The sequence below is a fragment of the Budorcas taxicolor genome, chromosome 11, assembly GCF_023091745.1.
Source record: "Budorcas taxicolor isolate Tak-1 chromosome 11, Takin1.1, whole genome shotgun sequence".
In the NCBI taxonomy this organism is placed as follows: Eukaryota; Metazoa; Chordata; class Mammalia; order Artiodactyla; family Bovidae; genus Budorcas; species Budorcas taxicolor.
This window is the reverse complement of record NC_068920.1, coordinates 119,411,078-119,436,331: the sequence shown is the minus strand read 5'-3', so window position 1 is coordinate 119,436,331 and position 25,254 is coordinate 119,411,078. Positions and strand designations below refer to the sequence as shown.

Here is a 25,254-nt window from a genome sequence, read left to right as displayed (position 1 = left end):
TTGTAAGTAGAATTGTTACATTAAAGTTTATGTGTGGTTTACTTACGGTAGCTCATGGTGTGGTAGTGCCACTTTGACCTTTCGCTGTTGTTTAGATGCTAAGTCATGTCTGACTCTTTGCAATCCCATGGACTGAGGCATGCCAGCCTTCCCTCTCCTCTGTCTCCCAGAGTTTGCTCAAATACATGCATGTCCATTGAGTTGGTGATTCTATCTAATCATCTCATCCTCTGCCACCCTTTTCTCCTTTCGTCTTCAATCTTTCGCAGCATCAGGGTCTTTTCCAGTGAGTTGGCTCTTCACAACAAGCGGTCCAAGTATTGGAGCTTCAACTTCAGCATCATTCCTTATCTTTTCACCTTTAAGTGAAAGGAAGTCCTTATTCTCATCCTCCTCAATTAGTTGTATTCTTAAACTCCTTTTTATTTGCTAAACTAGTGAGTGAAAAGTATTATCACTGATGTTTTAAATTTGGATTTCTTTAGTGTGAATCAGGTTGAAAATCTTGTGTTTAAGAACCCTTTTTGTTTCCTTTTTTGGGAATGTTTATATTCTTTGCCATTTATCAATTGCTTTACTTTTTTTTGTAGGAGATCTTTATATATCAATGAAATTGGACTTTTTGTCTGTTATGAGTTATGACTACATTCTGCTTTGATGTCTCCTTGCTTAATTCAGGTGGTTTCTGCAGTTGAGTTTCAACTATGTGGTTTCAGACTTGTGGTTGAAGTTTTTATGGCCTGTGGCTTTTGTGTTATGGTTTGAAATGCATTTCAAGATTACAACAAAATTCACCTTTAGTTCCTTTCTGTACATTTTGTTTCAATTTTGTTTTTTAATTTTTGATCCAATAAGAATTTATCATATACATACCCAGTATTTCCCCTCCCAATTTTTGGTTGTGTTGTCCACATTCCATTTGTTCAGTAATTCTCCTCACTGAATTGAGACACTAGTTTTATCTTTACTGGGTCAATTTCTGAACTTTGTAGACTGACCTTTTTGTGTATATAGTCATGATCTGTATACCAGGGATTGGTAAAGTTACAGCTTGTGGGCTGGACACTTGATTTTGTAGTTTTTTTGCCCCATAGCTTTGCCTGTTCATTTTCATATTGTCTGTGGCTGCTTCCACACTGCAGTGGCAGAATACAATATCTGTTACAGAGAATGTATCGCCTGTAATCCTAAAATCTTTACTGTCTGGTGCATCAAGAAAGCATTTGTTAGTCCCTGCTTTCATACTCATGTCTTTTCTTTTTTCGCCTTGTGTCTGTGTAACATTTCTTAATATCTGGCAGAGCTGATCCTTTATATATTTTTTAAATAATCTGTGTCTCATTTATTTTTCCATGTGAGTTTTAGCATTGACTTACTCTTTAAAAATAGTATTTTCATTGTTATAATGATTATTTTGAAAAGTGCTATCCTCTTATCCAAGTTGTAATATGCCATTTGTTTTACTTTGTATCTTTCAGCATTTCAGAGTTACTTGTATATAGATTAAGCTCATATATGTTAAGCTCATTCTTAAGGGTTTTAATTTTATATATTATTGCTATTAAAATAGCCGTTTCTCCCCTTATACTTGCTTTCATCCATTATATTTTTGTTTCATCCATATTCTTAATCACAACATACATACATAAACTTTTAATATCCTTACGCTTTTTCAAATTTTTGATTTTTAATTTTTATTTTTTCATAGCAAGGCAAAATATGAGAACAATGATACATTAAGTAATACAGAATAAGTAACTAGGAGTAATGAAGCATTGTTTATTGAAACTGAAATTCATCACATTTTAATTGATACTATGTATTAAAACTTCTAGCATTTTATCCTGGCAAAAATTTGAATTCACCTAATAAGGAAATTATTTAAAAATTCTGGCATAATCTGTAATTTAGTCTGAAATAACTTAAAGTATTTATAAAGGATAGTTTAATGAGATGAAATAAATATATTTGAAAGATTATTTTATTTGAGTATTTCTGTGATTTATTACTGCTTAACTTTTGACTGTACCATAGATTTCAAATTATCAGGAATTTTTACATTTTGAGTTCTTTCTATTTGAACACCAACTATAACAGACATCAGGTTACAGGTTGTCTAGGGTTGGTTGGTTGGTTTCATAGGGTCTTGCCTGAGTCTTTTTTCCTTCCCTCTGGAGTACGTTTTTGAAATCACTTTTCACACTTGATATGCATACATACACATACTTCACCCAGTAACAACTGGATTGACTGCTATTTTTTTCACTGTTTGTATCAAAACTCTTCTGTTGGAACCCAAGGAGAAAAGAGATAAGGGTGACATATGGGAAATTGAAAAAAAGTGTAAAGTGGTTTATAAATATTTGAAAAATGCTTATCTTTGATTATAATTAAATGTAAATTCAGCTAACATTACACCATTTTCACCTATTAGATAATTCTCATGTATGACAATACACTCTGTTGACCAGAGTGTGGTGTAACTTTAGGAGAACAACATAGCAGTTCTCCTTCTAGTTATTTGTCTTCTAAATACATGTACATAAAAGGTTTGATACACCATTGATTACGCTGCTAGACCATGAATGTCTGTCACTGTGGGACTAAACGAGTTTTGGGAAAGCCATCTAGTAGAATGTTCGGTGGCCATGAGAAGGACTGAACCTGATATATTTTGTTCATATGGAATGACCTCCAAGATACATTTTTATTAAATATTACAGTAGTAGATCTTTTGTTAAGAGAAACAGTAAGTACCCAGTGTATTCTCCCACTGTGTATTAAAACAGTGGTGAAAAGAGAATGTACATACCTGTGTATGTACTCTTTGTACTTGTGAGTGTCTGCAACAATTTTGGAAAAACACACAAGAAGTTTTAATAGGTTTGCTTTTGGGGAAGTGGCTTGAGGTAGGTGGGAGATTTTGCCCACGTTTATGTAAACTTCAAAAATTTTACATGTGTTTACTAATTTTTCAGTAAATATAAAAAGTTGTACATAAAGTTACAGTGAAGATTTTGACATTTAGGTGACTTTTTTTTCAAATATGTTTTTATTTATTCATTTGACTGCACTGTGTCTTAGTTGAGGCACATTGAAGCTTTGATCTTGCTGCAGTATGTGGGATCTTTTTTAGTTACAGCATGCAAACTCTTAGTTGTGGCATGTGTGATCTAGTTCCCTGACCAGGGATTGAACCTGGGACCCCTGCATTGGGAGTGCAAAGTTTTAGCCACTGGACCATCAGGGAAGTCCCAGAGGGTTTTTTTTTTTTCCCTTTTTAACTTGTTTTGAATTTTTGGTTCAACAAAATACTTTAACAAGTATTTTATTTAAACTTTTTTTTATTGTGGTACAAATATGTTCAACATAACAAACCATTGATTTACCATTTTAGCCATTTGTAAATGTACAGTTCAGTGGCATTGAATATACTCAAAATGTTTTTTAACCATCACTTACTTACCTGTATACAAAACTTTGACATCACATCCAGTGAAGACTCTGTACATATTATTCAGCTTTCTTCACAGTCCAACTCTCACATCCATACATGACCACTGGAAAAACCAAAGCCTTGACTAGACGGACCTTTGTTGGCAAAGTTACGTCTCTGCTTTTGAATATGCTATCTAGGTTGGTGATAACTTTCCTTCCAAGGAGTAAGTGTCTTTTAATTTCATGGCTGCAATCACCATCTGCAGTGATTTTGGAGCCCAAAAAAATAAAGTCTGACACTGTTTCTACTGTTTCCCCATCTATTCCCATGAAGTAATGGGACCAGATACCATGATCTTAGTTTTCTGAATGTTGAGCTTTAAGCCAACTTTTTCACTCTTCCTTTTTCATTTTCATCAAGAGGGTTAGTTCTTCTTCACTTTCTGCTATAAGTGTGGTGTCATCTACGTATCTGAGGTTATTGATATTTCTTCCAGCAATTTGATTCCAGCTTGTGCTTCCTCCAGCCCAGCGTTTCCCATGATGTAGTCTGCATATAAGTTAAATAAGCAGGGTGACAGTATACAGCCTTGATGCACTCCTTTTCCTCTTTGGAACCAGTCTGTTGTTCCATGTCCAGTTCTAACTGTTGCTTCCTGACCTGCATACAGATTTCTCAAGAGGCAGGTCAGGTGGTCTGGTATTCCATCTCTTTAAGAAATTTTCTACAGTTTGCATATGTAAAATTGATTGCTGTTACATAGAAATAGCCGAATTTTGCTTATTGAGCTTGTACTCAGTACAGTGTAGTGTGTAACTTTGTGAATCTGCTTTTAGCACTACTTGCTTTCTCTCTATATAAAATCATGTCATTATGAATAGGTTTACAAGTCCTTTCCAATATATTTTCATTTTTTAATTGATTGATTGATTTTTGTGGTCTGATATCTGTGGCTAGTATTTCTGTGTACCGTTGAGTGGCAATGGTGAATGTGAGCATCATTGTCTTGTTCCTGATCCTAGGGGAAATTTTTTTCAGTCATTGGGCACTGGCTTTAATGTTAGTTGTGGGATTTATAAATCACCTTTATCATGTTCAGGAGTTTTTCTTCTTAAAAGGGGGAGAAGGCAATGGCAACCCACTCCAGTGTTCTTGCCTGGAAAATCCCAGGGACGGAGGAGCCTGATAGGCTGCTGTGTATGGGGTTGCACAGAGTTGGACACGACTGAAGCGACTTAGCAGCAGCTTCTTTAAAGTGCTGAGAGTTTTTATCTTGAGAGGGTGTTGGATTTTTGTCAGATGCCTTTTCTGTTGTCAGTTGAGATTATATGGCTTTTTTCCTTCTTTTTATTAATATGTTATATTACAGTAATTAATTTTCTTTTTGAACTATCCTTGTATTCCTGAAGTAAATCTCATTTGGTCCTGGTAAAATTTTTTGTACTATGTGGTTGTATTTGATTTGCTATATTTTATGAAGGACTTTTTGTATCATTGAAAGAGATACTGCTCTGTTATTTTCTGTTCTTGGGAAAGTTTTGGTATTGGGTTAGTGCTAGTCTCATAGAATGAGTAAAGTAGTTGATTGTCTTCAGTTTGGGGGAAGTGTTTGAGAAGGATTGGTGATAATTTTTCTTTAAATGTTTGGTAGAATTCAAGTTAAACCATTTATTTTAAAATGTAGTTTGGGAGATTGATTAATGACTCATTCTCTTGTTAAGAGACATTTTTCATTTCTTCTTGAGTCAGTTTAAGTAATTTGTAAGCGATTTTTGGCATACAGTGTCCTTGGTATTTTCTTAAAAAAATTTTTTTTAACCTTTAAGTTTGGTAGTAATATCCCACTTTCTGATTTTAGCTATTTACATTACTCCTCTTTTTATTTTTAAAAATTATTTTTAGTTTAGCAAAAAGTTTATTACTTGTTTAGAAGAACCAGCTCTTGGTTTTGTTAATTTAAAAAAAAAAAAAAATTGTTTGGCTGCATGGGTCTTAGTTGCAGCACATGAGCCTGCAGGATCTAGTTCCCTGACCGGGGATTGAACCTGTATCCCCTGCATTGGAAGATAGATTCTTAACCACTGGACCATAGGGAAGTTCTGGTTTTATTAATTTTTAAAAATAGTTTTCCTAATCTGTATTTTATTATCTGTGTCCTCACCTTTGTTATTTTCCTTCTTTTAGTTTTGGGTTTAGTTCATTATTTTTCTAGTTTCTAAGTGGTAAAGTTAGGTTGTTGATAATGAGATCTTTTAAAGTTTACATTTAATAAATTTCCTTCTGTGCAGTGTAATGTCAGCATTTCCTTTTCTCCTTTCATGATTATCCTATTGTCTTTGGCTTCTAGCAGTTTGATTATAATATGTCTTGGGGTAACTCAGCTCTTATTAGGAGTTCTGTTGAAAATTTTGAATTTGTGAATTTGTGTCTTTCCTCAAGTTGAGAAGCTTTTTGCTATTAGTCTTTAAATATATGTTGTGTACATTTTTTTTTTTTTTCTGTGAGATTTCTACAATGATTATATTGGTAGACTGGATGGTGTTCCACAGATCCCTTAGACTCTGTTCACTCTTACTCATTCTTTTTCTTTCTATTCTTCACTCAGTAATTTCAGTTGTCCTATTTTCAAGTTTGTTTATTGTTCTTCTTGCTCAGATCTGCTTTTGAGGTTCTGTAGTATATTTTTTATTTCAGTTATTTTACTTAATAGCATTTCTCTTTTGGCTCCTTTTTATGATTTATGTCTTTAATGATATTCTCATTTTGTTCAGGCAATATTTTCCTGTCTTCACCCTTTTCCTTTAACTCTTTAAACATTAAGATGTTTCAGGATCTTTTGTCTAGTAATTTATAATCTTTGGATTTGCATTCTATGAATGATGGTACTTTTGTGTTGATTTATTTTATTTATTTGAATGTGCCATCTTTTCCTGTTTCTTTTTATATTTTGTGTTTTTCTTTTTTTGGTTGTAAACAGTGTGAAGTTTATAGTATGGTAACTTGGAAAAGATATCTCTTCCTTTTTCCGAGTTTGTTCTTTTCTGATTGTTTTGGGCTAAAGATCAATCTAATGTGAAACTTTATGGACTTTTCAGGTTTTTTTTCTGAACCTGTGTCTTTCCCTTACAATGTGTAGTATCTTTCTAAATTCTTCTATACATTCATTCTTTGTTGAACATCAAAAAGAAAAAAAAAAAAATCCTGGTGTGACTCCTTTGATTCTTCCAGTAGACACTTCACCTTATTTGGGTTGAAACAATGGCAGTTAACCTGTCTGCCTATACCTCAGCCATCTGATGTAGTGATCCAAGTTCAGAACACAGAAATTTATTATTTGGAGCACAAGATCATTATTGCCCACCCATGGCTCCAACAAACTGTACCAGCGTCACATTGCTGTCCCCACAGCTTCTTGCCATAGGGTCAAGGACTGGGAAATGGGTAGCTCCTGTCACTCTGAAGGCTGAAAATGGCCAGCCTTAACAACAGTTTACCAGCCAAGTTTTCCTTTGGGAATGTAAGAGTTCAGATTGGCAACTCCAGAATTTTGAAATAGTTACATCATACAGTTTCTGTAGTACAGTTGCTTTTTAGGTACGGAGATGGATTCCTGGCACTTTCTGCCCTACCATCTTCCCTGACATCCTTTTCCTCTCTTCTTTTCAATAACTAGTGAAGAGTCTGTGAACCAACTCCACACTGCTGTTTTTACCAGTAACTAAAGCTGTCAATTTTAATATTTTCTCCTCACTTTTTGGATGTGTTTTCATAATGTACATCTTGTAAAGAGCCTTATGTGTCTTTTGCCTCCTCTACAGGATTATGTAATTATCTTTTAAGGGTCTTTATTATTTAAAAATAATCAGAATTATATTTATTATGAAAACCCCATTTTATTAATCATTTAAGTTGTCACAGATCATGTTTATTATACAGAATGTTTTTAATCACATTTTAATTAGGAACGGTATAAATCTAACTGTTACTTGTTGACATAAAGCAAGTATAAACTTTTAGTACAGTGTTAATTAGAATGTTAATATATTAAAACTAATATTTTTAGGTAAAATCTGTAAAATGGGCAGACTTATAACTGATGATTCACTTCTCAAAATCTAATGATGTTTTGGTCTTAAAGTATTGCAATTGTGTAAGTAAGCACTGTTGAATCAAATAGTAGATTGAAGTAAATAGAGTAGTTTATTAAAAGTCACCTCGCCATAGAGGAATTTTTCCAATGTTGTTTTATTTTACCTCTGTTTCAACATTAGGTTGTGTATATTAACCCTGATAAGATGATGCATTATAGGAAAGTTGCATGATTTATGCCTGAAAAATATGAAAGTCAGTGTTTAGAATAGAAGAATCTATATTTTCTAATGGACTTTTAATGTATTGAAGATAAATAGAATATGTTTTACTTTTGGAGTCCTGAAATTGAGTATTTCTGGCCTAGTCATATTTGTTGCATATCTTGATTTAGCAGTTAGCAGGCTTGTAGCTATAAAACATGCTTATTTTACTGACATTGTAATATTTAGTAGTCATATCTTTTTAAAAATTATATTTTCCCTCATATTTACCTAATTCTGTTTAGTGTAACAGAGGAGACTTTCCTAGTTTATATTATGTAGTTTTTGACTTATAAAGGGGCTTCTGTTTTGACTCTTTTAATAATGAACATGTTATATGAATACTTTATAACCACTTAATATAAGAAATATAATCCAGTTGATCTTTGATCAATGTGGGGATTAGAGGTATGAGCCCTCTGCACAATCAAAAGTCCATGTATAATTTTACAGTCAGCCTTCCACAGTATCCACAGTTCTGTATCTGTGGAACATATTAGTGGGGAAAAAAACCAACCTTGTATAACCACACAGTTCAAACCTGTGTTGTTCAAGGGCCCACTGTACACTTAAACAATAATATTTATTTGGTTTTCTCTCCTAATTGTAATTTATTTTGTTTTTTATTTCCTGCATTTTAATTTTTTATTTGTTTGTGTATTAGTGATACATTCCTAAATTGGAATTCTTTTTGTACTTGGAACTTACAAATCACTTATTGTGGGCTTCCCTCTTGAGGTTAAAAAGTTGTGCTTGTGGTTTTCTTGGATAAGGTGAAGTTCTGCTAAAGTATAATTTTATTTTCACAATTTTATGTACTGTAACTTACGATATTTGTTAATTTGGTAATTAATATTTTGCTATTATTGAACATATTAGCATACCAGCCACTTTCTTCACTTTTAAACTAACGTAACTTTTTTGCTATCAGCTTATTTATGCAGTATAATTATATTTGACTATTGTCGCTACTTTTATTTTCTAGTTGAAACATTGTAGTCGATATATACATGACTTATTTCCTTCACTCATCAAGAATTTGGATCCAGTACCACTTAGACATCTTCTTAATCTGGTCTCGGCTCTTGAGCCAAGTGTTCATACTGAACAGGTAATTGATTCAAAACATAATGAAATTTTTTTTTGTTAAGTTTCTTAAATGATTTAACTTGTAATTTATTACTGTTGGTATTTCATTTAAGCAAAAGGGTATTAAATTTGTTACAGTGTTTCCTAAAACCTCTAATTTCAACTTCTTTTATTTTTTTTAAGACATTGTACTTGGCATCAATGTTAATCAAAGCACTGTGGAATAATGCACTAGCAGCTAAGGCCCAGCTATCTAAACAGAGTTCTTTTGCATCTTTATTAAACACTAATCTTCCCATCGGAAATAAGAAAGGTTCGTAAAGTATTATGTAATTTGAAGTGAGTTGTCCCTAGTTTTTAACTCAAATGTGAAGTAGTTTCTGCAAATTAGTTTAAGTTTAATCTCAATTTTGAAATGAGAGCTGTTGGTGTTGTGAAAAGGTTAATAAATTGGAGTGAGCTCTTGCTTTTGGTATACTGTTCAAGTAATGGCAATGAAGTTTAAGTAGTTATTGGATCTTGTTTCATTGATATTCTTCCCTTAAAAAAAAAGTTTCATAAAATCTGTAGAAATTCAATTTAGAAAACAGTCAACATGCTTTTTTTAGATATATTTTTGAGAATAGAACATAATAATACATTTATCTTTTCATGTTTTCTACTTCACACTTTTCGGTCATTTTAGGTGTTTTGTGTGTGCTTTTACACATATAGCTTTCTAGGGTTTTCTAAAACTTTACCAACATTACCCCTCTTTTTTGTCTCCTGACATCATATACTATTCTTTCCTTAGGCTTTTCTGTGCAGGCTCCCACAGCTACTGTGGCAAGTGGTGGGGTCTTATATTGTTGCAGGTTTCCCTACCTATATCTTGTTGTTTATGTAATAAGAACAACTGATACATGTCCCAAAGAAATTCAGTCACTTAGAGTATCTCCGTCCTGTTTTTCCTTTTCCTTCAGAGGAAGAAGAGCTCAGAAGAGCTGCACCATCACCTTGTAAGTTGAGTCTTAGAAATGTATGGCAAGATGACTTGTAGTTTTATTTTGATGATCACCTAGAGTTAATTGATTTTATATATGTGTATCAGAGTCATGAAGTTCATTTTGTGCAGGAGATGTAAATCCTTACTAGTTACCGATCTTACCGTTTTTGTTTAAATCATTAGTGTCTTGACTTCTAATTGAAATCGTGTATATTCTCTTTAGAAATAATTGGCAAGTATTAACATATTTCCAGATTATATTTTTGGCTACTTGGCATGAAGCTTTGGTATGTCAGAGAATCAAAGGATTATGACATTCTGATAGATCCATATTAATACAAGTAGAGTTAAAAAAAAACCCATCGTTTTAATATAGGGTCACCTGCAGCCAGTCCTCAAAGCAGTGATAATAGTGATACCCATCAAAGTGGAGGCAGTGACATTGAAATGGATGAGCAGCTTATTAATAGAACCAAACATGTGCAACAGCGACTTTCAGATACAGAGGTATGAAAACCCTTTTTTCCTCCCCCTTTAAAGAGTTTTTTGGGTTTGTGCCATGTTTATCCTTTGAACTGGGAATATAAACTTGAGCCCTGTTAAGGCCTCTCCTGTCTTGTTAGTATCATTTAAGTTCTTCACTTTTCTTTAAGTTTTTAAATTCCATTTTATATTGTTCAAGGAAATATGTCTGTACTATGGCAATCTTTTAAAAAAATATAGTGTGTTAATGTCATTTCTTACTGGCTTAAATATTTATTTAAATCTTCGTTTCTAAATGTAGGAATCCATGCAGGGAAGTTCTGATGAGACTGCCAACAGTGGTGAAGATGGAAGTAGTGGTCCTGGTAGCAGCAGTGGACATAGTGATGGATCTAGCAATGAGGTGAATTCTAGCCATGCAAGCCAGTCAGCAGGGAGCCCTGGCAGTGAGTTACAGTCAGAAGACATTGCAGATATTGAAGCCCTGAAAGAAGATGAAGATGATGATCATGGTCATAATCCTCCTAAAAGCAGTTGTGGTACGGATCTTCGGAACAGGAAGTTAGAAAGTCAAGCAGGCATTTGCTTAGGGGATTCCCAAGGCCCATCAGAAAGAAGTGGGACAAACAATGGAACAGGAAAGGACCTGGTTTTTAATACTGAGTCAATGCCATCGGTAGATAATAGAATACGAATGCTAGATGCCTGTTCACACTCTGAAGACCCAGAACATGATATTTCGGGGGAAATGAATGCTGCTCATATAGCACAAGCATCTCAGGAATCTTGTATTACACGCACTGGGGACTTTCTTGGGGAGGCTATTGGGAATGAATTATTTAATTGTCGGCAGTTTATAGGTCCACAGCATCACCACCACCACCACCACCACCACCACCACCATGATGGGTAAGTCTACCTAAAAATAAAACAGCTTACGGTTTCTTCAGGGAGTTAATTGTAGCCTCCATTTATTCAGTTGTGATAAATTCTAGATCCGTGCTGTCCAATAGGAATATAATGTAAGCTACAAATGCATGTTTCAGATATGTAATTTTTAATTTTCTTTATTTTTCTTTCCTTATTGATTTATGGCTGCATTGTGCAGCTTGAGGGATCTTAGTTTCCCAATCAGGGATCGGACCTGCGATCCCCTGTGGTAGAAGCATGGAGTATTAACCACTGGACTGCCAGGAAAGTCCCAATTTTTAACCTTCTAATGGGCACATATAAAAAAGCAAGATAAAACAGAGAAGATTGATTTTTAATTATAAATTTTATTTAAAGCAGTAATATTCATGTCATCAGTGTAAAATAATTAAGAAACATTCTTTTTTTGTAATGCTAAATTTTCAATAATCTGTGTATGTTTACTACTGCTAACATATTCTGTTTAGACCAGCCGCTTTTTCCATGTGCAGGGGCCACAGATGGCTAGTGACTGTTGTATAGGAAGTACAGATTTAGATCTTTAACTCCTTATTATACTTGCCTAAACATAGATAGAAAATTGCTTGTGGATACTTCCATTAAAGTATGATCATGAAAAGGGGAATTTTATGTACATTCCATTTTTAGGATATCAGCAGGGTTAAAGCTTCAGCGTAAAGCTTTTTGATCATCCGTGACATACACCCATTGTGTTTAATAGTGATTCTGTCACTTAGTAGTGTTACAGTATTAGGCAGAGTACTCAATTGTTCTTTCAACATCATTTTCTTGTGTATACAATAGGAACAATAATACCTATCTCATGGGCTTTATTGTGAGCATTTCATGGGCTAATATGATTGGCACATAATCAGAGCTTAATAAATATTAGCTACTATTTGTTATTATTGTCATTACAAGTAGTAATATTTGAGTTAATGATGAAATAGGGATGAGTGCTTCATCAGACTTTTTCTTAGACCTGACTGTTTGCCAGGCCTTTCAGAATTTAAGATGGTGGTTTAGGAGAATTACATATGCATACATGTTCCTACTTTATTTCCTTTGCTTTTTGGTTCTTATCTTTATCCCATATGAGTATATGGTAATGTTTCTTTTTTATTTTATTTATATATTTATTTGTGGCCGTGCTGTGTCTTTGTTGCTGTGCAGACTTTCTCCCTAACCCTAATCAGGGTTAGGGTTAGGGAGAAGTTGGGGTTAGTTGGGTTAGTTGTGGTGTGCAGGCTTCTCATTGCAGTGGTTTCTCTTTATTGTGGAGGACAGGCTCTTGGGCATGCTGGCTTCAGTAGTTGTGGCATGTGGGCTCAGTGGTTGCAGCTCCTGGCCTGGTGCACAGGCTCAATTGTTGTGGTGCATGGGTTTAGTTGCTCCATAGAATGTGGGATCTTCCTGAAGCAAAGATTGAAACCATATCCCCTGCATTGGCAGGTAAATCCTTACCACTTAGCCACCAGGGAAACCCTGATAATGTTTCTTAGTCTTGGCAGTATTGATGGTTTGGGCCACGTAGTTTTGTGTTTTGGATTTACAGCAGCGTGAATGCTGTCCTGTGCATCGTAGCATGGATGTTTAGCAGCATCCCTAGCCTGTGTCCCTGTATACTAGAGGCATCTCCTATATTGTGATTACCAGAAATTGTTTTCTAGACATTTCCTGGATGTCCCCTTGGCCTTCTGATTGAAGACCACTGGTTATGGCCTGACATTACAGAAATGCACGTTCATAGTGTTCCCCAGGACATACTGAAGACAAAGCAGTTAGTTCATAAAACCAATGTGGGTAGCATATTCAGTTTGGCACATTTTGAATTTCTTTTAGTGTTCACACCAACCCTCACCTGAAAAGACCTAATGATTTAATTTTTTATGTTAGTCATTTCCATATTCTCTGTGTATGGTAACCACTTGTGAAAGTCCCCCAGTTAATACCAACCAAATCTGGATTGCAGCTTTAAATTGAAATTTTTTTTCCTGGTAGTTATTTGATTCTGCAGTGGTTGAACAAAAGTAAATAAAATTTGAGGTTTTACTTTAAGATCTGAGTTTTTAAAATAATTCTAACAGTAAGTTTTACTGATTTTTCTCTAAAATTATTCCCTTTGAAGTTGTTTTAGTGAAGTGTTGGATCAACCAGATAATATGTGGATATAATGTAAAGTTAATACATAGTGCTGACTTTATGGGCTTTTATATTTTGTAAAGCTATAGTATCTCATAGTGTTCACAAACAAAATGCAGCTTCATTCTTGAGTATGTTGTAACTTGTGCCAAATGTTTTGAGAGAGATTTTTTTGTGAATCACAATGTGTGTTTAAATTGTAATTGCTAACTTAGTGCTGCTCTTCTCTGTGTTACAGTCATATGGTTGATGATATGCTCAGTGCAGATGATGTCAGTTGTAGTAGCTCCCAGGTCAGTGCAAAATCAGAAAAAAATATGGCTGATTTTGATGGTGAAGAATCTGGGTGTGAAGAGGAGCTAGTTCAGATTAATTCACATGCAGAGCTAACATCTCATCTCCAACAACATCTTCCCAATTTAGCATCTATTTACCATGAACATCTTAGTCAAGGTAAGGTTCTGTATTAAGTAAAATGTATTCCTTTATTTAAAATGAATATAAGATATTGTTAAAAGGGATCAACAGTTGATGTTTTTATACTTCATTGTTTTTGCCAAATAACTTTCATATTACAGTTTTTTTTAACAAAGAAATGAAATTATTATGAATGGTCTATCATGAATATGAGTTCCACCAAGAGATATTTAATAAGGAAAGGCAATTAAAAAATAATATGTAAAATTATAGCTTTGTATTTAACAAAATGTATGGCTATATTGAGCTTCCCTGGTGGTTCAGATGGTAAAACCGTGTGCCTGCAGTGCAGGAGACCCGGGTTCAATCCCTGGGTCGAGAAGATCTCCTGGAGAAGGAAATGGCATTCCAATCCAGTATTCTTGCCTGGAAAATCCCACGGATAGAGGAACCTGGTAGGCTACAGTCCATGGGGTTGCAGAGAGTCGAACACGACTGAGCAACTTCGCTTTCACTATGGCTATATTAGATTTTATGTTCCAGAAGCTTAAGACTTAAAAGTAGGCAATTACACAGAATTTCATATTGTATGGTTCCATTTATATCAAATAACCAAGATATGTGGTTAGTGGTTTCCTGTGGCTAGGGGGAATTGGGGGAAATAAGAGGGGGGGGTGACTGATAAAGGGTAAGGTGTTTCTTTTATCTGGGGTGATAAAAATGTTCAAAAAATGATGTTCTAGTCACTTTATAAATTAATCTTAAAAAAAGTGATAGGACATGACCAGACTTGAATGAATGGAGATTAGAGGTCGTTTAAGAATAGTGGAAAATGAAGGAAGAAAGGGAGAAGTTAGGAGGGAAAACAGTTATAGAATTGGCAATGTCAAGGTCAGTATTCAACCTCTTGCTTGGTTACACACCATCAATACTTGCTAGCCTAGGAAAAATAGGTTTTGGGATGCCAGTAAATGATAAACTAAGTACAACCTGATAGATTAGGTATATGCTGTTAATGCCATGATTAGACTTAGAGATGCAATTTGTGAATCTTGGAAACAACTTTCTGACTTCAGATGTTACTTGCATAGGATCTAGATAAGGTTACTTCAGGATTTGGGGGAATGGGGGAATTGGGAGGCATGCCTCATAGCCTGCAGGATCTCAGTTACCCATCCAAGGGCCAAACCTGGGGTCTCAGCAGTGAGAGTGCAGAGTCCAAACCACTGGACAGCTAGGGAATTCCCTGTTCTGACATTTTTGTTGTGTTATTGTGGTTGCTGAGAAATAAATGGGTTAAGATTGTGCTCAGTTGAATTAGATACTGTATTTATTAAATTTTTTGCCATTCTTCTTCTATTATAAAGAATTCTTCCAACACAGAAAGGCAAACAATTTAAAAATGGATGAAAGATGTGAGTAATTTTGTTTATACATAAATGAAGATATAGAAATGATCAGTAAATACATGAAAAGATACTCAATATTGATAGTCATCTGGGAAATGCAAATTAAAACCACAATGAGATACTTCTACTCACTTGGGATGGGTAAAAAATTAAGGACTTAATGCAATCAAATGATGCTAAAGATGGAGATCAACTAAAACTCTCATATGGTGCTGTCAAGGAGCATAAAATAGTACAGCCAGTTTAGAGTACTGTTTTATCAGTTTCTTACAAAGCTAAATTTGTACTTACCATGTGACCCTGGAATTCCTATTCTACATATTTTACCCACGATAAATGAAAACATATGTCCACAAAAAGAGTTGTACATGAATGATAACTGGTTCATTTATGAACCTCAACTGGAATTAACTGGTAGATAAACAAATTGTTGTATATTCACACAATGGAATAAAAAGGAAACAGCTACTGATACATTCAACACCATAGATGAATGTAAAAAACATTCTAAGTGAATAAAGCTAGACAGAAGAGTATATACTATATATTATTTATGTGCACTTCTAAAATTTCTTAGAGTGATTTGCAGTGGTTGATGTCTACTCAGTGGTTGGTGGTGGGGACTGATTGTAAAAGGACAGAAGAGAACTTTTGGGGGTAATAGAAGTGTTCTGTATCTGATTTTATATTTACATTGTATTTTAATAAAACTAATTTTAAAAAGCAAATAGCAGAACAGACAAACCAAAAAAACAAAACAAAACAAAACTTAAGAGTCAAGCTACAAACTGGGAGAATACTTGCAAATCATGTATCTATGGCTTGTATCCAGACCATATAAGAACTTTTACAACTCAGTAGTAAGACAGCCTAATTAAAAATTGGGAGTTGATTTATTTCACCATAGTAAGTACACAAGTGGCTTAATAAGCACATGAAAAGATGCTTAGCATCATTAGTCATTAGAGAACAGATCCTACTGCATACCTATGAGAATGGCTAAAATTAAAAAGAAGGACCAGAGCTATGTATCGGGGAGAATTTGGAGGAACAGTAACTGGTGGTACAACTGCTTTGGAAAACAATTTGACAGTTTCTTCAAATTTTAAACGTACATGTATTTATGTGTTTACCTTATGATCCCACAATTCTAAATACCCAAAAGAAAAGAAAGCATATGTGTACAAAGACTGGTTGCATCAATGTTAATGGTAGCACTGTTCATATTAGACAAAATTGGAAACTTCAAACTTTCATTAATTGTTAGATATATAAACAAAATAATATTTTCATATGATGGACTTGTTCTGTAATTGTTCTGTAATTAAAAGGACCACACTACTGATAGGTACTTCAGCGTGGACAAACCTCTAAAAAATATTGTGCTAAGTGAACAAAGTCAGACATAAGACTATACATGCATATTGTATAATTTCATTTATATGAAATTTCTAGAAAATGCTAATTTGTGGGAATAGAAAAACAGACTAGGGCTTGGGAATGGGCTCAGGGATTAAACATAATTAGGTATGAGGGAATGTTTTAAGATGGTAAAAGTGTTCTAAAACCTTATTCTAGTGGTGGTTGCATAATTCTCATTTTATGAAATCAATGTACGTGTACAGTTTAAGAGAAAAATTTCATGTACAGCTGCTAAAAAAGAAGCAATTTTGCTTAATATAACAGAGCTAGGGAGAATTATTTACTAGAACTTGTGAATTTAATTGAATGTTTTGAATATATTGTCTGCCTACAATGTGGAAGAGCCGGGTTCAATACCTGGGTTGGGAAGATCTCCTGGAGAAAGAAATGGCAACCCACCTCAGTATTCTTGCCTGGAAAATCCCATGGACGGACGAGCCGGGTAGGCTACAGCCCATGGGGTCACAAAGAGTTGGACATGACTGTGTGACTTAACTTTCACTTTCTCAATTCAAAAAAGTGTTTAGATATAAGACACTTAACGGAGTTATGTCCCATGGCTATATAGTTAATTCAGTTAGTGTTAGTTGCTCAGTTGTGTCTAACTCTTTGCAACCCGTGAACTATAGCCCGCCAGGCTCCTCTCTCCATGAAATTCTCCAGGTGAGAATATTGGAGTGGGTAGCCATACCCTTCTCCAGGGCATCTTTCTGACCCAGGGATCAAACCCTCTCCTGTATTGCAGGCAGACTCTACCATCTGAGCCATCAATAGTAATTTTTATGTTTAATTTGGGTTTCAGGTATTTGTATACAGTTCTCTTGACATGAGGAAAACATTAAATAATAATACTTAATAGAGCAGAGGCTATGAAATAGTGAAGAGACTGTGAAAACTCTTCACTTCAGTAGTATCAAACTAAACAATACTATTCTCTCACTTATAAAGCAACTATTGTAATAATCTTGTTTTTATCTTGTGATGTAAGAAAAGATTTATCATTATACTTCACTTTGATTTTGTTGTTTTTATGAGTGCTGTAATTCACTTTACAATTTCAGTCAGCTGCATTCCTCTATAGTGTGGTATATTTTGCCCCTCAGGACCTGCAGTTCATAAACATCAATTCAGCAGTAATGCTGTGACAGACATTAATTTGGATAACGTTTGCAAGAAAGGAAACACTTTGTTGTGGGATATAGTCCAGGATGATGATGCAGTAAGTTATTTAATAAAGCCAAAAGACTACAAAATTACAGCAGAATGTAGTCAGTATAAGTAGTAACTTAATGTATGTACATTCTTTTTTGTAGGTTAATCTTTCTGAAGGATTAATAAATGAAGCAGAGAAACTTCTCTGTTCCTTAGTATGCTGGTTTACAGATAGACAGATTCGAATGAGATTCATCGAAGGTTGCCTTGAAAATTTAGGAAACAACAGGTAAATAGGAATTGAAAGTTTTTTACATGGTAATCATATTCATAATTAATATACCATTATTAGCCTTAAAATTTTTTTTTAAGTAGTCGTGGTTTTTGTATTAAACTCTTTCCCCCCACAGTGTTGATATGTTATCACTTGGTCTTGGTTATTTCAACACGTTTTGGCACTCTTGATTAGATCCCCTCTAACAGAAATAAGGGAATAATAATACTGTCTCCTTGATTTTGGGAATGATGGTGATTATTTTCAGATTGAAGTTAAATATTCTTGAGCTCTTATATATAAAGGAAGCTAAATAGGATAAGTAAAATTAAACAACTAAGCTGAAATACATACATTTTGATAATGGCATTTTTCTTCCTTTAGAGTGGATTTTTTGACTTCCGTGGTGCATAGAGAATTAGATTAGTGTTTTTTATCTGGTTTGAATTCTGCTGTATATTTGTATACTTCTTACTGGGGCTCAAATTATTACAAATTTCTTGATTTTCAGTTCTGCTTATTGATACAGTTTCCAGCTTCCCTTGTCTTATACCGCTTCGATAATATTGTTTCATTCTCTTTCATAGTGAATTCAGTTACTAATTGAACATATTAACATTTTCATCTTACCTCTGCTCAGGCTCAATATAAATGTCTAATTTTATTGACTATGTAAAAAAATTTTTTTTTGACCTAATTGAACTAGAAAAAATATATTCAATATTTTATTTTATACTTTTGGTCTTTAAAGGTCTATAATTTGAACAATCACAGTAGAAAAATTGCTTGTTCATGCAGGTGTAAGAAACTACTAATAGGTCCCTGTTAGTGGATCAGTAGCCTCATTCAACATGTATTTAAAAGGAACACTTTTAATGGGTGGATGATATTTCATAATTTATATACGTATTACAGAAGTTAATTTTAAAATGTTAATTGTCTTTTAATAGTGTTCTTGAAGCTACTGAACAGGTTTTTAAGTTGTATCAATTTTTATTCCCCTTATGTGCATCTGCATATTGTATGGCCCAGCAATTCCACTGCGAAGTGTGTGCCTTACAATAATACATCCAGATGGTCACCAGAAGACACATTCAAGGATGTTCATAAAAACATTATTCAAAATAACTATTCTTTGTACTGCTGTCCACATGCCAAAAACAGAATAAGAAGGAAAAATTAAATTGTGAACTGTGTGTTAAATAAAATGTTTATAACAGTAGCAATGAAAGAGCTACAACTGCAAGGAAGGGTGTGGTTGAATCTCACGAACATAATGTTGAGTGAAGGAAGCCATATATAAAAAGGCTTATTTTTATTACTCTCGTTATGTAGAGTTTAAAAACAGAAAAGCTATTTAATAGTTGGGATAATGGTTATTCTTGGGTTGTCAGTCACTGGAAAGGGGGCTCTTCCCAAGGCTTCTGGGATGCTGGTGAGGATTGCTTTCTTAATGTGGGTACATATTACATACGTATGTTCATCTCCTCATTTTGAATTGTCACTTAGGTTTATACATGTTTTTACATGAATGTTACACTTAAATATAAAAAGCTATGTGAAAGAGGAAATATCATGTAGCCTTTGAGTCATATATTTTCAAAAGTTGTATAATAATATGGGCATATACTCACAGGCCCATTTGTTTTTAATAAAAGGATTATGAGCAATATGTGAGGCTGTAGAGTAGTTACTTCTAGGAGGATTCAGTTATTTTCTTTTTCTTCTTTATGCCTTTCTATTTTCCAGTTTTTCCATAATGAGCACTTTTTCTCCAAGGGTATCTTAACAGAGACAGAAGGAAAATTGTGTATAAAACTGTATGGAAAATTGCCAACTTGAATTTTTAGTAAGCTTTAATTTGTTCAGTCCCAAATAACTTGAAAAAATGAAGCATTTTCATTTGTTGGAGGCAGTCCTATACCCCAGTTATAGTTACTTAATGGTGTATTGAAAATATAGTAAATATAACTATTATATTGATGTTAAATTTGCCCTCAGAATTTATTCCTTAGAGGGTTGTTGTATTTATTATTCTAGTCTTACTACTAATGTATCATATGTACCAATGCTTAGAGCATAGTAGCATTTTTTAGCCTGGACATATACAACATATCCAATGTATACCAACTGAACTTACTGAAGTTACACAAATTAAAAAATAATTAGTTTTGAACATCTTTTTAGAAAACCATTATTAGTTTCAGTTTCCTAATGAATCAGTGGTTTTTAACTGGAGTGATTCTTTTCTCCCTTGGCAATATCAGTACTTGGAGATATCTTTGGTTGACACATTGATGAGTGGAATTGGAGATGTTACTTTGAGCCAGCCTTCAATACAGAGGACAGCCTTTTACAACAGAGAATTGTGTGAAATGTCAGTAGTGACATCAGAGTCTAAGGATTCCTAAACACAAGAATACTTTCTCCAAGCCTAGCCCCTTGTTTTTGTCATCTTTGTAGGAAAGGGTGTTAATAGGAAAAGTGTTCGTTATGTTGTAACAGGTGGACCACTGCACCCTTTACTCATACACCGTTTTCTGACATGTGACCCCAAAATCCCCACAGATATCTATTTCTTGATAATGTCAACTTTTTACGTACTTTACAGAGGTTTTATTTTTTTTTAATTTTCTTTGTGCTGACTTTGATTTTCTTTCTAGTTCCTCACTTGCCGTGGTTTATAGACCTTTAAGCAATTTTTTTTTTTTTTGCTTTTCTATGATCATGTTACAGTTTATTTTACAGAATGAACTTAATCTTTCTTTTGAACAGCAGTATGGCCTCATTACTTCTAAGGGGGCTTAGAGATCTGAAAAAGCAAAAGTCTTCCATAAATTGTCCATAATTCTGCCGTTTATGTGGAACCCACCATAAACGCTTTAAAACATGTAGCATGTGACTTACGCACTTTTAGCCTTAGGCAGGTTGCTTTATAAGGGTATAATGACATTTCAGTGGCGCAGGAAGTTTAAAGTTACACACATAGTAGACTGGTTTGCAGAATGTTGTCATAAAGTGAGAGCATGAGGTGGACAGTAACTCCCACAATGAAAAGTCCATGACTTTCCAGCTTAGAATTTGTTACTTTGGGTCATTGAGATAAAGACTGCTGTCCAGTGAGTAGGGTGGAAGTAGGGGTTGAGTTGTAATCAGCCCCTTTGATGTTTTATGTTTATTAGAAGATAGGTGTTCACATTCTGTGCTACCTAGCACAGAATCAGAATCTGTGCTACCTAGCAAGAATTGATTTGAGACTCTGGGAACCTGTCCGTTTTGTGCTTTTTTTTTTTTTTTTTTCTATTCTTTTGCACTAGGTAGTTTAATCCATGTGTGAGATTTTTTGCCTTTGAATACAGAAGTGAAAATTCTTGTACATATTAGGAATTTTTTTTAGAGGTTCATATAATTAAGAAATGGATGGTACTATGTACTTTTATTTGGTTTTGTTTTCTCTGTAAAGACAGTATTATATATAGTATTTCATGTCAACTGTTGGTTTATACTATAATTCAAAATGACTGAATAGCATTTTGTAAACACACCAGTCTTCTTCAAATATGGAGTCTAGGGAAAAAAACATCCAAATGTGACTTTTTTAAACTGTGAAGCCCACCAGCAAATGTGTTTATTCTCCTAAGGCAGTATAAAGTTGCATGGGTAATTCTTAGAGTCATACCACACTGTTGTTTAGTAATAAGCTTCTGGTTACAACAAAAACTTGGAATCAAGCAAAGAACCAGGGCAGTTTTAAGATGATAGCATTTTTCCTGATTCTAAACTTAGTGCAGTGGTCCCTGGGTATGTGTGGGGCACTAGTTCCTGGATTCCTCTGCAGATAGCCAAATCTACAAGTGCTTAGGTCCTTAATATACAGTAGTGTAGGACAGTCAGCTCTCTGTATCCCCAGATAAGGAACCTGTGGATATGGAGAGCTAACTATATCTTGTTATTCAGGACTGTTGTTCCTTTTTATCTTAAACCTGTTGTTGCCCAGGGTTGTATGTTTTGATATTTAAAATTTTCACTCTTGGAAGAATTTGTGAAATTAAGTAGGAATATAATTTATGTTTTTTGTAAGCATATCAGCAATGAAAACTATTTGGGCAAAAAAGTTGATAAGTCAAGGTAACATAGTTCTTACAGGAGAAGTGCTATAACATTTTTAAAAAATTTAGTAAAGTTTTATTGGAGTGTGGTTGATGCACAATGTTGTGTTAGTTTCTGCTGTACAGCACAATATGATTTTAATTGGAACAAGTTAATATATGTGTTCTTGCGAAGTTTCCATTAACATTGAAATATAAATTATTGTTGTCATGAAGTTAATTACATTTATTGTAGAAAACTTGGAAAGTAAATTTAAACAATTTAGACTCTTAACAGCATTGAATGCAAAGGAGGAAATAATATTTTCAGAAGATATGCAGCTGTTGCACAGTATAAGACTTGCTTTAGTGAGCTATGGTATATCTAGTCTGTTTGTCTGTATATTTTAAAACTATTGAAATTACACTAGGCAAATAATTTTGGAATTTGCTTCTGTGATTTTAGGTGAAATTTTCCTGTGTCCTTTTTTTGTTGTGTTATCTTACTGATTTTGTGCTTATAAAGTCAAAATAATGTATATGTGTACATTCTAGTTTTTTATGTCTTAATTTTTGGGAAAAACTCTGCTAATGTTTCTGAAATTTTGACAAAAGATTTCAGATAAATAATCTAAAATTGAAACTGATTTCTCTTGATCATCCTCTATAGTCTATCTTCCCAAGCACCACTACTGTGCAACTTGTTGAAGAATATTAAAAATTTTAATATTTAAAAAGATACAAAATGTTTAAGTGTTTTTGAATATTTAAAGAATCTTTAATTTGCACTTACTAGATACCAGGCATTTACTCTCTTTATTTCTTCACTGTATGCTTATTATTATTGGCCATACCTTGAGACAGGAGGACCTTCTCCCTCCAGAGATCGAATCTGTGCCCCTGCAGTGGAAGCCCAGTCTTAACTATTGGACCACTGGGGAAGTCCACTGTATATTCTTAAATATATACTAATGTCGTTTTGATCTTCTGACATTCTCCTAGCATGCTGTCTTCTGGTAGTATTTTCTTCTTTGTACTTCAGAACTGTAATATAACATTGTACATTGTTGTTTTTCTTCGCTCCTTGAAAATCTTGCCTTTAATTTCTTTGCTGGTTTGTTGTTTGAGGAAATATATACTCAGCACGCACATATGCGGGGATTTTTAATGAATAAGACAGTCTGCTCACTTAGAGCATATTCTAGTGGTCACATTAAATAAAGGAATATTCATTAGGTGGTGATGATTGAATAAAAATTGTAAAGGAGTCAGTAAAGAGGTTCGTGGAGCAGTGGGAAGGTGTTATTTAATTATTGAGTTGTCAAGGTCATTGTTTCTGTTGACAGTTGAAGGAACCTTAATACAGTGGGGGAAGGAGTCCTTCGAGTAGATATTTAGGTAAAGAGCATTTCAAGCATAGGCAATAGCAAAGGCCCTGAGGCAGGAATGTGCTTGTGTGTGCTGATGGAACAGCTCAAGGAGGATGGGAAGGAAAAGAGGTTACACTGATAGAAGAAATGGGGACAGATCACATATGGCTTTGTAATCAAATTTAAGTACTTTGGATTTTATTTAGAAACATGAAATTTTGCAGTTTTTTCCTGCTTAGCGTTTGCCATGATTTTCCTCCTATTCAGAAGTGTAGCCCTGTATACTAATACTCCTGGTACTCCTCTTGAAAAGAGTAGGCATTTTTGAGGACTGACTTGTACTCCATATTTGTTAGTAGAGTGCCAAATTTAAAAAAAAGTAATTCTTTCATGAAGCAATACTGCTCCTAAGCTTAAAAATAAAATTAATTCAGTAACTTATTAAAGTTTGTTGTGCTTCTTTCAAGGCTCATGGAAGCAGCCTTCTTGCCTACTAGGAATTCTGGGATTTGTGTATCAGTGTGTTCCCTGTCCCCGTTTTCTTGCAGAAGATAGACATACTCAGATCTTCTTGAGGTCTTTGAGTGATTTCATGTTGTCTTTTGGCTCCTTAATTCTTGAGGTTTATGGTGTGCTTCTGTTATTAACATTGCTCATAATGCAGTGATTGTCAGTTTAGATACAGTTTATATTAAGTGAGAAATAGGGGGAAAGTGATAATTTATGTAGTTTGAAAAGTGTTCTCTATATTTATTGTTTGTGGTCCACAAACCAGCAGTTTGAGTATCACTTGTGAGCTTATTAGAAATGCAGTTCTGAACCTACCCCAGACCTACTGGATCAGAGTTTGCATTTTAAGACTAAACTTTGAGAAGCCCTGCTCTAGATAATTGACTCAACCTGCTGCTTCTTGTTTTCCTTGATTAAATCCTGAGAAACACCTATGACTGTTAAAAGAAAACTTCCATTAAAAAATTTTATATTTAAAAGTGCTTCACTTTTCTCTTATACTCAGATATTTATATAGTATATTTTACTTTAAATTTTTGGATTGAATTTTTTAAAACTTAAATTTCTTGCCACAGTGGATAATAAGCTGATACTTTAGAGAAAAAACTCTGTTTGCATAAAAGCATCTGTAAAATTCATTAACTCTTTTTGTATTTGATTTTAAATAACTGAATTTCTGTTAAGAGCTAGAATTAGTGATAATAGTAAAAATTATTTTTTTCTATAAATGCCTGTTTTTGTTATTTCAGATCAGTAGTAATTTCACTTCGTCTTCTTCCAAAACTCTTTGGTACCTTTCAGCAGTTTGGGAGCAGTTATGATACACATTGGATTACAATGTAAGTAAATAAAAGAAAGTATTCATTTTCAAGACTTTTTCCAATCATAATTCTCAAGGTTTTTGAGTAACTTACTAGCTGTTAATTTGTAGAAGGAAAATTTGAATTTTGCATAATTCAAATGTATTCTTAGATTTTTGAGATGCTATCTCTGCCACTTAGCACCATTAGAGATTATATATACCCCTGTCAGTAGGAAATCTGACCTTTGTATTCATTGTAGCTTGAGAAAAATAGTGTAGCAATTAATTCTTTAATTTTCAGGTAAAGATTTTTTAGTGTGTTTGATCATGGCAGAAGACTCCTGAAGAGGATCCACATGTTAAGCATTCTAGGATGCTTTTAATTTTTAT

The 25,254-nt window shown here is 34.0% G+C and overlaps 1 protein-coding gene and 1 non-coding gene across 2 annotated transcripts in view; one reads left to right on the top strand and one right to left on the bottom strand.

Annotated features, from left to right (window-relative positions):
* USP34 (ubiquitin specific peptidase 34) overlaps positions 1-25,254 on the top strand; it is a 173,595-nt gene that overhangs the window by 32,305 nt on the left and 116,036 nt on the right. The window contains 9 exon segments of the mRNA XM_052649828.1: positions 8,777-8,902; positions 9,064-9,193; positions 9,843-9,878; positions 10,242-10,372; positions 10,650-11,257; positions 13,659-13,873; positions 17,772-17,887; positions 17,982-18,109; positions 24,812-24,901. Of these exon segments, the coding sequence (XP_052505788.1) occupies positions 8,777-8,902; positions 9,064-9,193; positions 9,843-9,878; positions 10,242-10,372; positions 10,650-11,257; positions 13,659-13,873; positions 17,772-17,887; positions 17,982-18,109; positions 24,812-24,901 (1,580 nt within the window).
* Positions 3,178-3,250, bottom strand: TRNAG-CCC (transfer RNA glycine (anticodon CCC)). The gene has a single exon. It is a non-coding gene; the product is annotated as a tRNA-Gly (tRNA).